Source organism: Onychomys torridus, chromosome 6 (genome assembly GCF_903995425.1).
Source record: "Onychomys torridus chromosome 6, mOncTor1.1, whole genome shotgun sequence".
NCBI lineage: Eukaryota > Metazoa > Chordata > Mammalia > Rodentia > Cricetidae > Onychomys > Onychomys torridus.
This window is the reverse complement of record NC_050448.1, coordinates 94,311,596-94,328,604: the sequence shown is the minus strand read 5'-3', so window position 1 is coordinate 94,328,604 and position 17,009 is coordinate 94,311,596. Positions and strand designations below refer to the sequence as shown.

The following is a 17,009-nucleotide window of genomic DNA, read 5'->3' as shown; positions in this document are numbered from 1 at the left end:
ATAACTTTTGCAGAGACTAATTCTGGCTATAAGAAGGCACAAGAGAGTTAAGTAAAGGCCACAGAACAGCAAATTTAATACCACAGTTTCTCAATGGATTTTCTTAATTGTAATTATCTCTTCTTCAGCTGTTATAATATTTGGTAATCTTCACATTACAAAATAGTCATCTCTTCTAGTAACTAAATGAAAGGAAAAATAACCCAAATGGTCATAACAATGAGAAATGAAACTAAATATAGAATCTAATTTTTCAAGAATATATGTTTGTGTTTAACAGCCTTAAGTGAAATGTTACAATGCAGGCAGGCGTCCTCAGAACACATTGGCTTTTGATCTTGGATCTAGACCTTAATATTAGGGGACATTGGTTAGCTTAATCTTACTTTTCTTCATATAAAATTGATTTTCTATGATTAGTGACCAGTTGTTGGTTGATGATAGAATGTTTAGATTTGTATGCTGTATGTTGTTCTGCTTTTCTTAATCTTAACTCTACTTTCCATAATGACTGCTAGTCACACCCACCTCCAAGATCATGCCAAGAGTTAACAGATTGGCTTATATTTTAAATAGAGCCTGGAGTCCCATTAATGTTACAGTGGTAGGTGGCAATACCACCACTGAAAAGGCAGGATCTTCTTATTTGTTTATTTCATTACAGTGGCAATACCAACCATACAAAAAGAACACCATACCATCATAGGTTGTATTTGTACTGGACTACACAAAAATCATCAATGTTTTACAATATTTTAGTCTTTTATTTTGGTAAATTGTTAAAATTGTTACATTAATATTCCATACCAAAGTAATATTTGTAGAACTCCTACTATGTGCTAGGTACTCAGGGGGCTATTTATTGATTTATTTATTGGTGGTAGTACCCAAGGCCTCAAGCACAGCATACACTCTACCAGTTCTGTAATCTCCTTTATCCACATGGAAATAGGAAGGCATAAGGAAGCTTAAAGACAGCACAATCAGACCCCTTAATTTTGACATGTTGACAATGTGGCCAAAGGGACCAGGTAGGAAGGTGCCTGCAGCAGGGATCCAGTAGGAGTCAGTATTGGGAGTGGTGTTAGCAGTAAGGGACTCAAAAGTGTCTTCTGGATAAACAGGGAAACAGATCATCCCTGCAATTTCTGCCTGCTCACATTGTGCCCGATTGCCTACTGTGATGTGGAAAAAATTTTCTAAGTATTCTTATTAAATAAAAAACACAGAGCCAAATATAGGGGTGAAAGCCTTAGAGATCAGGGAAATAGGAATAGCCAACAGCTAACCTTACCTCACCATACTGCAGTCACCATGCCACAGCTTCCAAAGTGCTACTTCCTGTCTACCTGAGCCATTATTGCCTTGCTGTTCTGCCCTCCCATGAGCTCTTAGCCCATCTACCTCACTTCTTTGTCATTGCCTGTCTGTACAGACCACTAGGTCTCTATGGGATTAAAAGCATGTGTCACCAAGCTTGTCTCTGTTCCCTAGTATAGCCTTGAACACACAGAGATCCAGATGGATTAAGGGCATGTACTAACATTGCATGACTTCTGATTTTACTAATAATGGCTGACCTTTATCCTCTGATCCTCATAAATTTTATTGGAGGAACACAGATAAATTATCACCACAGTGATGGTCATGGAATACAACACTGCAACATTCTTCCTTCTCTGAAATTTCAAAAATGAAATGAATTACCCCAATGTAACTTAAAGTTACACTGATTATCTGAGGGTATCTCAGCCAATGGTTCCTCTCTCACAGGTTGATAAACTTTTATTTAACATCACTATATTTTGTAAAAGTGTGAATGTGAACCATCAGAAAATGGACAGCCAAGAAGATGAGTGAAGCAATGAGGATGTATCTGCTCCTTGAACATCTAGAAACATGGCTCCTCTACCTGGATCAGGAAGAGACTTGCCTTCCAATCCTCATGCTTAGTCCAAATCCTGCATGTTCTGTGATGTGGCTGTGGTATTCGAATCATCTCACATTTCCTAACTCAGCGTAAAACCAACCATGCCCCTGAATTTATATTTCTTTGCTATTTTGATCTTTAGTGCTGTATATGGAATACCACTGTCATTTGGTTCTTGCTTTAGTCATATGCTCCTTAATGGTAGGTATTAGACATACTATATTGGAAACTGATTATTTCCTCAGAATTCTTACAATGTACAACTGTTTATCAGATTTTGACTATTAAGCCACATTAAATATATTTTATATATAATATAGTATGTATGTCCAAACACATACAACAAAAATAAACACATATAACAATGTTTCCAAAAGTAACACCCTAAATATATACAACACAACATTGGTTCTTTATAACATATTATTTTTATTTTTCTTTGGAATTTCCTTTTCTGTTATTTTCTTTTTTATTAATTTTTTAAATTAGTTTTGCATACCAACCACAGATCCTCCTCTTATCCCTGCTCTCACTCCCCCCACCTTCCCCCTTTTACCCCTTATCCCCTACTACAACTCGGTAAGTTCTCCCATGGGGGTACGGTTAAGCCTGATACATTCAGTTGAGGTAGGACCAAACCCCTCCCTGCTTTATCAGGGGTTAGCAAGGTGTCCAACCATAAGTAGTGGGAAGGCAACCCCAGATTAGACTACTAGCAATAGTGGAGAGGGTGCCTGAGCTAGCCTAACCTGGTAATCAGATTGGCGAATACCCTAACTGCCATCATAGCACTTTCATCCAGTAACTGATAAAATCAGATGTAGAGATCCACAACCAAGCACCAGGCCAAGCTCCGGGAGTCCAGTTGAAGAAAGGGAAGAGGGAGTATATGAGCAAGGGAGGTGAGGGTCAAGATCATTATGGGGAAATCTACAGAGATAACTGCTATTTTCTAAAATAAAGAAAGAAAGAATAAAAAAAATAAAGAACAATGGACAGAATCTCTTATACTGATTTCAATGAGCAGAGAGAGCTAGTCAATATTTTGAACAAGCTGCAGAGAGGAGACGTTCTAACTCCCATTCTGAGCACTGACAGTAACACACTATGCAAGTACTTTGATTGGAGTAAAAATATCAAAATTCTAGGGCCTTCAATCCCAAGTTGTCTCAATGACAATTAAGTCTAATGTGAGTAAACACAAGGTCTCATCTCAGTAGTTAAAAGGTACTTAAACATTCATAAAATATGCATGCAATGAGATACATACCTTAGTGGATTCCATTGGTGTCATAAGGGGGTGAAATATAAAAGTGTTTTTTTCTAGTAACCATGAGAATACACTTATATTAATTCAGTGTGCATAATGTAGTATTCAAAGTTACATCTAATAAAATATTTTTCTTTTAATAAGATAACAAAGTAAGATAGTAGTTGTAAATACTTGGAGAACTATATGGAATTTTCACATAGAAAAGATCATTTCTGTTTTGTTTGTTTGTTTGTTTGTTTGTTTGTTTGTTTATTACTAAATGACCAATGTAGCCAATCATGAAGCCCAAAGTACTAAGACCATTTCCTTTCTGGCTAGGTGACTGAAGAATTTCACACACCAAACACCAAGGACAATGCACATGCGGCAAGAAGCACTGTGTACTTCTTACCACTGTGTCTCTAGGATATGAGGAACCCAGTGTCCATTTACCTATGGTCACATTTCCAGTCATCCCTTGCTGCTAGCTATGTTTTATGATGAAGTTATAGACAATGAGATAGAAGCAAGAGTGGTGTGTTCAGCTTCTACACCACAAACCAAACTCCAGATGTTGCCTGTGAACATGAACATGGTTATTACTCAGGAACCAAAGAAGGAAGTGCTGCATCAAAAGTGGTTTTCCCTGTTCCTTGAAAGGTTCCAGCATAAGCTGAACACCGCTCCAGTCTCCAGTGTTTGCCAAAAGAAACCAAACCTATCTTCCAAATCTCACAAAGTGCCCATTCTACATCTTTTTAAAACTTCATGAGAAAAACAAGATACAAAACAAGTGAGAGACAGCTAGTTATGTTATAGAAGCAAGGGCAACAAGGATGTGAGGCTTTCCAGATACACTTACATGTTAATAGAAAGATCATAAAGTCCCAAATGGCCAAGGGGTGTCAAAAAAGGCTTTCCTGGGAGATACAGCTACTTGTCTCCCATAGACAGAAGCATTTTTCCAGATGACATAAAACTAATTTGTATATGTTTCATACAAAATACTGAAATAGGACATAGTTGCATTCCTCATTTTGCTTTTCAGCATGAAAATGTACTTGTGAACATGAACATGGTTATCATGAAAATGTACAATATAAATATGAAAGGGCTGCACATTATATGCATTTCAATCACACAGTGCTGGGGCCAACATAGAGTGGTCTTGAAACACTGTAGCTCCATGAAAAACTAACATTGTAAGGGAACTTAAGGGAAAGAATTCTAAGAAAGACCTGAAATGTCTTTTTTTTTTCAAATAGAAGGTATTTCTGACTGCTAAAATTACCACATGTTATTAACCACTTAAATATTCCAAATTTTTCTAATGCAGGATTACTTATGTATTAAATTTGGAACTCTTTCAATGATGCTGTTTGCTTGACCCCTGTTTCATCATCGAACATACTTTATAGATACTGTGCTGTCTTGTGTCTCAGTAAAATCATGAAATTGAAAAGCAGATCTAAATTCAAAATATCTTTGAAAGGAAAACCTAGGGAGAATAACACATTTCCTCTTCCCATTATGATTGTACAGATTGGTCATTATACTTTATGTAAATGGCACAGAAACATACTAATGATGATGGTACTAACAAGGTCTGAGAGGAGGTCCAATATTACAGAAAGATAGCAGATTTGCTTCCTTTTTGGTGATAATTTTAAAATCTAAATACAGTTATTGACAGAGCTTCCCTTGGTTGTGGTACCAATGTTGAAGTAAAGGAATGAGTCATTAAAATAAAAAAAAAATCTGGTTAGTAAAGAACCATTAATAGGTTGCACTACTCAAATGTAATGAGACCTCTACCTTTGCACCAAGCTTCGCTGAGCACTACCCAGCATGCAATCACTGAAAGATATGAAAAGGTTTGCACCTATGCAGACAATATTCAGATGTTCAAAGATTGTAGACTAAAAAGGATATTGGCCAAACAATAGAAGGGTGGAGTTGTATTTAAAAGACTGGTGATACAATATGCTCAGTTCACATTTCAGAATTTTCCAGAGTACACCATGGAATTGAAAAAAAAAATAGAAATCTTGAAACAAGGATGAAATTTAATCAACTAATTGTGTTCTCTGATCTCTCAGTAAATAATAACTGGAAGGGAAATTATTTGAACATTCACATATGTGATATACTTTCCAAAAGATTTGGAGACTTCATAAAATGAATATAGAATAACGCCAACTGTGTTTCATTATTAGTCAATTGTATTATGATTAACAGAAAGCTACAGAATCTAGCCAAAGTTTGAGTTATTGTATCATGGAGGGCATTTTTTTCCCCTTAGAGCCTACTCTGGTGCTTCCAGTGCAGTGGGAGTCCTAAGAAGATAATATCTTTCTGAAGCTTGTTCTTAATGCACATGAAGCAGCACAGGCAGGCCTGTAACCACATGATCCATGTGTGCCCAGTCATTATGGTATCATTCCATTGAAGATGTAGTCTGCCTGTAAGCACAAGATCCATGTGTTCCCAGTCATTATGGTGTATTAGTCCATGAAAGATGTGGTTTACATTAGATAAATGTCTAAAGGTACTCATTCTAATGGGTATTGTCAGAAAGAAAACATTTGAAGTTAAATAAAGATATTTAGAAATAAGTCACTCACCTATTCCAATGAAAGCAGCTTTGTAGCCATTTTCTTTCAAAGTGCTAAGTGTCATTTCATCTGTGGAAAGGCTTTTACCACACATTATCTGTAAGAAACAGTATTTTGAGTAATGATTTTTTTTTTATTTTAGCAGTTGATTAATTAAAACTAAAAATTTAACATACAAATCAAAGAAATGGCTATAAAAGTTTTGGTGGACATTAGTATGAAATTAGTAAATAATTATCACAAATATTTTCTTCAAGGGATAAATGTAGAAAAGCCAGAGAAATTACAATCAAGTTAGTTAAAATATAGAACTACTGCATGACTCAATATTTATCTCCTAAACCTATATTCAAATGATTACATATTCTACCATGGAGACACTTGTACATCCCAGTGCATTGTTGCTGTATTCACAATAGCAAGGAAATAGACTAAGCCAAGATGTCCACCAACAGACAAATGGAAAATGAAAATGAGGTGCATATGCACAGTGGGATTTTATTCAACTGGTAAAAAAGGTAAAAACATGAAAATGATAGAAAAACATGTATAACTGGAAACTATTATGAAATAAGGTAATACAGACTTCAAAAGACAAATACAGCTTGTTCATCTTTACCTTTGGATATATATGCTGAGACAGTGTATTTTGGTAGAAGCCAAGAAATTCAATATGATTCCATAACCATGAGAGTGGGAAAAGGTTTTCTTTGTTTTTTGTTTCCTTTTCTTTGTGATAGAGAGGGAAAGGTAATAAAACACATGTGCCATGAAAGTGGACAGGGGGAGCACAGCAAAGATATAGGAAGAATCCCTGCCCCCCACAAAGTAAGTAGGTATGGAAATTCCATAAGTTGATTTGTATGCTAATTTAAAAATTAAATTCAAAAAGGGGAACTAAAGTTAGTAAAACTTCTCACCTTGTGTGTATGAAAGTACTATGTTGAGTACTTGAGACAATAAGATGATAATAAAATAGTAAGGGGATCAAAAAGTCAAAAAGATCCAAAGTGTTGAGCGAGAACAGATTTACACAGGAAATTGTACAACACTATCACATGATTAACATGTGTATGGTAGCTCAGGTAGTAAAGATTCACTGTAGCTATAGTCAAAAGTGTGAGACTGCAGGGTATTTCACTGAGGTCTTTAGAAAGGGTAGGGTTTTCACAGGAGATATTGTTTATACAATTTGAACAAATCAAAGGGACAGAGATGTCACTCTGACTATAAGTCACAGTATTTTTGTTGATCTCAAACATGATTCAATTAAAAATATTATTATACTTATTTATTTGGGGCAACTAGGGGAGATAACATGTACAGAGATCAAAGGACAACTTGCAGGAGTCAGTTCTCTCCTTGACCATGTAGTGTCTGGGCATTGAACTCAGGTTGTTGGGTTCAGTAGTGTGTATCATTAACCACTGAGCCATCTCTCTGTCCCATGAATTAATTTTCGGGTGGAAACCTTCTGAACAAGAAAGACACCACACTCCTAGGTAGAACTCTGCAGTATCCTGGCAAATAAATACTCCAATAATTACCCTGCTTCCCTATAGGGAATGATGGCCATTTACCTAGGCAACTGTGCACCAGGGAAATAGGGATAATCAAACATTTCAAGGACAATTAGGCACATGATCTTTATTGACATTGATACCTGGAGACACAAAGTAGGGACCTATGTGAAAGGTAAAATGGAGCCTGACTAAAGTCTGGGTCCCAGTGAGCCATCAGAGACACTGACCCTGTCAGTGAGCATTTTCCTACTCTGCAAACACATAATTGAAATTGTTACACTTGTCAGTTAAGTAATCCCCAACTGCATCTCTGGTCTGTGCACTAAGAGTTGAAATAGCTAGCACAGCTGGGAAGTATACATGCAAATATCAGAAACCTGAGTAAGAGAGTTTCTCCAGCACCATATTGTACCCAGCATGCTGGGAGGATGGGGAGAGATGGCAGTGGTGCCCATCAAATCTCCATTGACTTCACTGTGTATCCCTTGCTGAGATTACACAGACCCTACAGGATGAATGTAAACTACTGTAGGCTTACATAGAGAGTAGCCTTGGATCTCATTTCTGTGACAGATGTGGTATAATTGCTGGAGAAGACTGATAAGAACATGGAAACCCTGAATTGGTGAATGCATTTACTCTACTCCACTTCAAAAATGAGTCAGAAACAGTTGACACATAGGGAGTGCTACAGTTCACCTCTGAGATATACCGACTTCAGTAATAATATGTGAATTCCAGAGAGCTCTGATTTCCTATAGAACTCCACAGTGACCCACTCTGTGATGACATCATGCAGCCTGGGCAGTATAAGCATGAAATGGTCATAATCTGATGAGTTCATGTTTTCCAAACTACAGAAGATGGAAGATGAACATATGACTGGAGACATGTCACTTGAGTGGAGTTTAGGGTACTTGGTTATTACATTTGAGCCGACATATCTGTACGCAGAGAGAAAGACAGAGGAGCATCTTCAATCCCTCCTCACAGAGAACATTGTACAAAAGTTAGTAAGCTACTTTGATTTTGACAGCATTACATTCCTAAAAGAAAAAGTCTTTATTTAAGTCATAGAAGAACAATATTTATAAGTGAGAGAATAATGACTATAGTTGGCATACACAGAGAGATAAGAGCAGCATTCTCTTCTACATAATGCAAAAGATGATACATTTCTTCTTTAAAAGAAGTTTGTGAAAAATTTTTGTTAACTTTTGACTTGTATAATTAACTACTTTTCATCTTTAGAGGTTTAATGATGAAGGTACTTAAGATCATTGGTTTATCATGAATTCTGCATTCACTGTGTTAACAACTTTAAAAAGATAAGTATAAAAGCAGAAATGTGTAAAGATCCAATCAGCTATTAATGAATAAGAAAACACAAACTTTAGAACTGGTTCTTTTAAACATAATGTTAACTATGAAAACCGAAGCATAGTTTCTTAAGAAACTAAGTTGAGAAAACACAAGTTTATAAATAAGAAGGCAATTAAAACTACAAGTATAGGTGAAATAATTCTGTTGACCTCAGAAAGACCATGTCTAAAATCTATGCTAATAAATTCAACAGTAATAACAGAATTTGCCTAGAAAAATACATACAGGCAAAAATCTGTACTGGAATTGAGTTATGGAAACTTTGATAACTTTGAAAATACTTTGTAAACTTGTTGAAATATTGTCTCTTACAAAAAGTCTTTGCCACTTGTAATGCCACTATGGAAATCAATATGGAGTTTCCTCAGAGAATTGGGAATCAATCTAGCTCATGATCCAGCTATACCTCTCTTAAGCATATACCCAAAGGATGCTCCATCTTACCACAAGGACACTTGCTCAATGATGTTCATAACAGTTTTATTGATAATAGCCAGAAACTGGAAGCAACCTACATGTCCCTCAACTGAAGAATGGATAAAGAAAATGTGGTATATTTACACAATGGGATATTACTCAGATATTTTTTAAATGACATGAAATTTGCAGACAAATGAATGGAACTAGAAAAAAAGTTATCCTGAGTGAGGTAACCAAGACCCAGGAAGACAAATATCATATATACTCACTTGTAAGTTGATATTAATTATTAGGTAAAGAACAATCATGTTAAAATCCACAGACTCAGAGAGGCTAAGTAACAAGGAGAGCTCCAGGGGAAATGCATGAATCTCCCTGGAAAAGGGAATCTATTCTGATTTTGCAGGTAGACTTAGGGCATGTGAGGATGAGAACAGGAGGAATCAGGTGCAGGGCAGAAGGGAAGGAGTGAGAGAGCACAAAAAGAGAAGACTGGAATAAGTAGGCATTTATGGGGCAGTATGGAAACCTAGTACAGTAGAAACTTCTTGGGACCTATAGGGGTGACCTTAGTGAGGACTCCTAATAATGAGAATATGGAGCCAGAACCATCAGTTATCTCTAACCAGACAAGGCATCCAGTGGTGGGATTGGGACACTTACCAAGCCACAAAACTGTGACCTACAACCTGTGCTACCTCTAAGATGTGCCTTGGCAGTGGATACTGAGAGCTTGTGTAAGTGGACAACCAATGGTTAGTCTAATTTGAGACCCATGCCATGAAAAGGAGCCCATGCCAGATACTACCTGGATGGGTAGAAACCAGAGGCTAGGTGGCTCAGAGACCTGGGATAGAACCAAGCACAACTAAAAAAAATAAAAGTCAAAGAAATTATTCCTAATGACATTCTGCTATACTCAGAGATTGGAGCCTGGCCCAATTGGTATCTGAGAGACTTCATCAGGAACTAATGGGATGAGGTGCAGAGAACCACAGCCAAACAATTGACAGATTTTGGAGATTCCCACAGGAAAAGGAAGATGAAGCATTGTAGAAGCCAGAGGTTAAAGGACACCAAGAGAACATGGCCTACAGGATTAAATAAATGGGGTTCAAATGGACTCTTAGAGATTGAATCAACAATTATGAACCCTGCATGGGTCTGCACTAGGTCCTCTGCATATATGTTATGGTTGTGTAGATTGCTGTTCTTGTAGGACTTCTAACATTGGGAATGTGTTGAGGTTGGTGATTCTGACTGTTTTGCCTGCTCTTGGAACCCTTTTCCTCCTACTGGGTTGGTTCCCTCATGCAGCCAGCAGTTTGTGCCTAGTCTTTTGTAACTTGCTATACCATGTTTGGTTGATATCCCTAGGATGATGCTATTTTTGAAGGGAAACAGAAGAGAAGTATGTCTGCGGGAAAGGGAAGGTGGGGGAGGAAACTGGGAGGACTGGAGGGTGGAGAAACTGTAGTAGGGATATAATATGTGAGAGAAATTTTTTTTGAAAAAGTCTTTGCAGTCAAAGGCATATTTTTCAATTTAATAAAAAAGACTAGTCTCAATATACTTATCAATGATAATATAAGAAAGCACTTGAAAGGTTATTTTTATGATCTGTTATGTAAAGCTGCCAAAGACCACAAACAACCAAAATAATCAAAGCAAAATAAATATATGACTCTCATATTGAAAATTGTACAACAATGAGAGGAGCCCATTCTTCTCTGTAATGTATAGTGATAAGGCAATGACACAAACAAGTGACGCACAGGCTACTTTAGAAAGACAAAGACAAAATGGTGATAACCCTATTCCTGAAGACAATACTTGCATAACTCATTCAACATTAAGAAGTTGAGCTGATGCCTAAATAGAGCCTTTACCCATAATGACTAGTGTTCACTGTACTGGAAGGTACTCTGCACATTACCAGAGGAGAAAGCTAATCACCAACCCAACTATAAATTCTTTGATCTATAATGGTGCCTTGCCTGCAAGACACACTGGCATAATAGTAGCAAAAAGTCTGTGGGAGCAACCAACTAACATCTGATTTGACTTAAGGGCCACTCTGTTGAGGGAAACAATGCCCGACACTGCTCAGGTGGCCAAGGACCTGAAGCTAGATAGGCCAGGGTCTTAGAAAGAAACCAAATACTACTGTTCTGCAAAAGGAACACAGCAATAAAATGGCTCCTAATGACATTCTGCTATTATATTCATAGACAAGTGTCTAGCTTCTTCATCCTTAGAAAAGCTTCCTTCTGCACTAAATGCAGAGACTCATGGTCAGCCAATTCGTAGAGTGAGACATCAGAATACTCAGCCCTTAAATGGGACGGGTTTAGGAAACACTTCAGAACAGGAGGCAAAACATTAAGAGGAGGAGGGACAGAGAACACCACGTAAACAAAGTCTTGTAAACACTGCAAGGCTGATGCACATATGACCTCACAGAGGATGTGGTAGCATGCAAGGGACCTGCACAGGTATGAGCCAGATGGCGTGGTAACACTGGGAGAAGTGGTCACAAGCTGCATCCCTAACCTGGAAGCTATCTCCAATTGATAATCACTTCTAAATGAAAAATCACTTTTCTACAATGGAGTCCTACTGAGTCTACAAACCACACACACAAAAAAACTCAGTGGTATTTTTAGAAGTCCTTTGTCTCATAAATTTTGCCAGGGCTTTTTTTTTTAAACCTTACAGGTTCTTTGAGTATCTATTATGGTTTCAGTTTTATAAATTTTAGGATTTCTGTATGTCTCTCTGCTTATATCTGTTTCCTGAACTGCTTTGGCTCTTTTTCTTGGTTCTGTGTATTTTGTCTTATTCTGCATTCTCTGTTTTTATTTTATTTTATCTTATTTTGTTTTTCTTATTCTTTAAATGTCTGTTTATATTCTCATGAAAATGAGAAAGGATGGTGATTTGGTAGGCGGGCAAGGAAATGATTTGTGGGGGAATTTGGGGAGGGAAAACGATAATCAGAACATATTGTATAAAAATATACATCTTTAACAACCAAAAAAACTGATTTTTTCTTTTTTAATTTGTATTCATTTTTATTGTTGCTAAAAGTTTGGTAAACTAATGTTACATAATCAAAATGCTTATTCAATATGATCGAAAATGCTGCTTCAGGATCAGGTAAATAATTCTTTGTCGTATAGTTTTTTTAACATTTACTAGAGATGCAAGCCACTTAAATATTAAAAGGAAAAAAAAACATAATCATGTGTAACTGATAAAATTCTCATTATATTCTGGTGATATAATTAATTGAAAAAAAATCATTTTAAAACTAAAAATAACTAATCAATTACTTTAAAACAAAATGAAAGTTTCCAACAGAAAACTTTGCTCAGGCAGTAAAGATGATGTTTTATACTCTGTTATAACATGATTAGTTCATATTCTTTTGATTGAAAACTAGGTGGCCTACTCAGCATAGTTCTTGTTAAACGTAACTTCTGGGTGCTTATTTGTTTCAGAGGTAAAAGACAATTAATATAATATTGGGCAATGAATGTCAATGATTATATGCTTGTGTCTACATAGTTCTCAATATACCTTCATGGTGTGTGTGTGTCTGTGTGTGTGTGTGTGTGTGTGTGTGTGTGTGTGTGTGTGTGTGTAGCCAAAGCTAAACAATATAAACTTAGAAAAAGTTTATTGCTAAGAAATTGCTGTGTGAACTTAGTTGGGTATAATTTTAGCTGAAACAAGCTAGAGACAAATGATAAGAACAATCTATATGTCTTGATGATGAGAAGGACATAATTTCATTAGTTCATCCCACTTTCAAAAATGGACCATCTTCGGGCTAAAGTGAGCAGGTCATAGATGCTGCATGAGTATCCCATCAGCAAAGGCAACCCCCCCTCAAATGTTCCCTGTCCTCTTTCCTCAGAAATACAGAGAGATCCATTGTTACAGAGCAAGTCTACAAATATTCCTCCCTTCATATCTTCAAAGAACCTGGGAGGTAGACAAAAGAGAAATAAATCCCTAGTCTATGTTCCAGGTTTTCCCAACAAGACAGTAACTTTCTTGTCCCTAAAATTCAAACATATGAAATGGTGATAACTTCTTCACAGGACTTTCCAAAGGTAACATTTCAGAAATACTCTATGAAAACAGATATAAATTTTACCCAAACAAAAGTTGCACACTTTATGAACAGACACTGACTAAGGATAGAAATGTTACCAGACATTGTCAAGGCTACCTAACTGTAAAATTGTTAAGCCATGTAACTGTAGATAAAAAAAAAAAGTATGTTTTCTTCACACATTACAACATCTAATTCTATTTTCCTATAAGTTTAAAAATAATGAGCATAGTCATGCTTTAATTTACATATATACCTACCCTGTGAAAACTCAATGCAGTTGTTTAATCTCCTGAATATGTGGATTATAGGTGTTATCACCCCTGTCTCCTATTGTTTACAAAATACTTTTAAGCAGTTTCTAATTTATCTTTGACTGCTAGAAACATGAAATATATTAATTTGAAATTTTATTGTGTAATGCTTTGTTTACTTAGTAAAAATTATCTACAAATTTAAATTCAAAATAAAAGACATGTAGAGAATTTTCCAGAATGTGCTCTTGTATCTTGTCATAAATAGATCATCTTTTTGGACACTGTAGTTTTTAAGACTTATTTTTATGATGTGCATCCACATTGCATTTTTGTGACCAATGTATTTGTTTGGTAATTATGTGTGAAATGCTATCATTTAACCATATTAAAAAATATATAAATAGAAATAAGTTAAAAAGTTCCCAATAGTGCTTTATTTCCCATTATTGATATTTTTTAGGTTTTCTTAGTAAAAGCAAAATCCATGCAGAGTTTTTATTCACTTTTAAAAATATTATAAAAATATTATAAAAAATGTAATTTTTAAACAAAACAGGAATGCGCCCAATTGAAGAGATAAGGTCACAGAACACTAGTAGTAACTGAAAATTAGGGTATCTAAAGTCACACTCTGGAAGTATCCCATAATCAGCATCATGTCTATTTTTAAAAGAAGAACACAATATTTATTGCACAAAACAATAAAACATAACTATTATCTTATTCCTCATGAATTTACCGCTTATGTTGAGAAAAGCCAGACATAAAAGAATAGCATGATACACATAATAAAGAAAATAAACTTCTAGAAGAAATTACAATCCAAGTGTTGAAATGCTAGTGTTTCAGAGAGCTCACAACTTGCCTGAACAAAACACAATTAAAGACACCAAATCCTTCCCTTGGCTGCACTGAACCCCTAAAGCTATTTAGGAATTTGTTTCTTACAGACAATTAATCACATGCAGGTGTGCCAGATGAGAACTATTGATTGCCCTTTTCCAGGCTAGTGGCATTCAGACAGTAGACAGACAAATGCCCTGAGCAAAGGGAAGTATCTTTCTGCTAGTCCTAGGATAACTTTTAATTGTTTATTCCTAAAATACAGAGCATTGGCTGTAAATCTCAAACATGCAGCTTTGTCCATTTTTTTTTTCTCTCCACGATATACAGACAGATGTTATATCTCTTATTCACCTTTACACCAAGGTCCTTCATAAGCTCAATCTCAAAATTCACAACATCATATGGCAGCCGAAACTGAGGGATTTCAGAAGTGCTGCAACAAAAGAAAGACAAACAGGAGAATTAGAGTGAAATTTATCAACCTAGAAAAAATGGAACAATGTGTTTTTATCGATCAGCATTTAAAGAACAAATAATTATATCACTAGCTAATGTAGAAGATAATATTAAAAAATAGCCAATAAAAACAAGCAAAATAAAATTATTCAAAACAATTCTATCACTTAATAATTTAGTTGATTTGCTTAATAACCCTATGCTTTAAAGATATTAAAATCTCAGAGTAAAAATCAATTCACAGTAAACACAGAACTAAATTTTATATATCTATTCCCAAGAGCAAATATATATTCTACAGAACGACCACATTTTTTTCTAATGATTATTAAAACAGATGTAAGAAACCATCTCATTGAGGTTTTAGTTTGAATTTCTTTGGTGATCTACTTCATTCATCTCATAGACATTCAGAGGTTCTCATGTGAGACATAACACAATTTAATTTCTGATATTGAGTTCATTATATGCAATAGACACTAACTCCTTACTGAACACGTATTGTAATTATTTTTTTCCATCATGGTAAGTTATCCTTTAAAAAAGTACATTGTCTTATTTCTGTGTGTAAACATTTTGATTGCAATTTGAACTTTGGTTCCCTGTCTGTGCTTTTGAGTCATATTCATGAAACAATGACCAAGGCAATGTCAAAAAAATTTCAAAGTTTCTGGATTCATCTTTATGTTAATGATCCATTTAAAATTACTTTTTAATAATGAGAAATTTAGTTTTATTATTTTCTTGTGGCTACACAATTTTCTCAGTACTATTTATTTAAAAGAATACCTTTTCTACATTATGGCACAATCATGCTATTTTCTTGTTCTTTCTAAAGACTGGCTGCCTGTAAACTTGTGAGTTTATTTCTGAGAAATTTTTTTCCAAGCCTGTGTGTCTGTTTTGAGTTATAGCATCTTTGCATTTTGTTTTAAGTTAGATCAACTTTATTCTTTTAACTCAGGATTGTTTGGACTTTTCAGGTTCTCCGGTGCTTCAATACAAATATAATATTTTTTCCCATTTTCTGAAGCCTATTAGGATTCTATAGGGATGATATGGTATTTCTTCAGTAGCATAAATATGTTTATGATATTCTTCCAATCCATGAATGCACAGTATCCTCATTTTATCATGTCTAATTCAGTTTCTTTTATCAATATTTTATAGTTTTTCTCATAAAGTTCTTTAATTTCTATTATCCCTATGTATTTCTGTTGCTTCTGTAATTGGACTATATTTTTATAAATCTTTTAGATAATTTGTTGCTAATCTACAGAATTTTTTTTACTGAGTTTTTATGTGTTTATCTTTTTCTCTGCCCCTTTACTGACTTTGCTAATTAGATCTCCTAATTATATTGAGCAGTAAGTCAAGAGAAGGGTTACACTTGTGGGAATGAATTCATAGCACCCCTGTTTGCAACTGATGTGATTCTATACATAGGAGAACTTAAAGGACTCAGCAGCAGCAACAACAAAAATCTATGCTGTGACTATATGTGGCTCCCATTGGATAATTAACAAAGATGTTTTGACCTATGGCAAGAAAGCTTACAGCTAGGTGGGAAATCCAAGCAGAGATACAGGGAGAAGAAGGGTGGAGTCAGAAAAGACATAACTGCTGCCAAAGGAGCAACAAGATGCCAGCAGACCGGTAACACCACCACCATATGGCAACATATAGATTAATGGGAATAGGTTAATTTAAGGTGAAATAGCTAGCTAGCAAGAAGCCATATGGTTTGTAAATAATATAAGGCTCTATGTAATTATTTTTTATTAAGATTTTTTGAGTTGATCTTGTATCCTGCTATGTTGCTGAAGGTGTTTATAAGCTGTATCAGTTCCTTGGTTGAATTTTTGGGGTCACTCATGTATACTCTCATGTCATCTGCAAATAGGGAAAGCATGACTTCTTCCTTTCCAATTTGTATTCCCTTAATCTCCTTATGTTGTCTTATAGCTCTGGCTAGAACTTCAAGTACTATATTGAATAAGTATGGGGAGAGGGGACAGCCTTGCCTTGTTCCTGATTTTAGTGGTATTGCTTTGAGTTTCTCTCCATTTAATTTGATGTTGGCTGTTAGCTTGTTGTAGATTGCCTTTATTATGTTTAGGTATGTTCCCTGTATTCCTGATCACTCCAAGACCTTTATCATGAGGGGGTGTTGGATTTTGTCAAATGCCTTTTCTGCATCTAGT

At 35.5% G+C, this 17,009-nt stretch overlaps 1 protein-coding gene across 1 annotated transcript in view; it reads right to left on the bottom strand.

The window, feature by feature from the left end:
- Dpyd (dihydropyrimidine dehydrogenase) overlaps window positions 1-17,009 on the bottom strand; it is an 851,011-nt gene that overhangs the window by 583,182 nt on the left and 250,820 nt on the right. The window contains exons 7-8 of the mRNA XM_036191420.1: window positions 14,701-14,782; window positions 5,807-5,894 (exon numbers count right to left, since the gene is read on the bottom strand). Of these exons, the coding sequence (XP_036047313.1) occupies window positions 5,807-5,894; window positions 14,701-14,782 (170 nt within the window). The remainder of the gene's footprint in view (window positions 1-5,806; window positions 5,895-14,700; window positions 14,783-17,009) is intronic.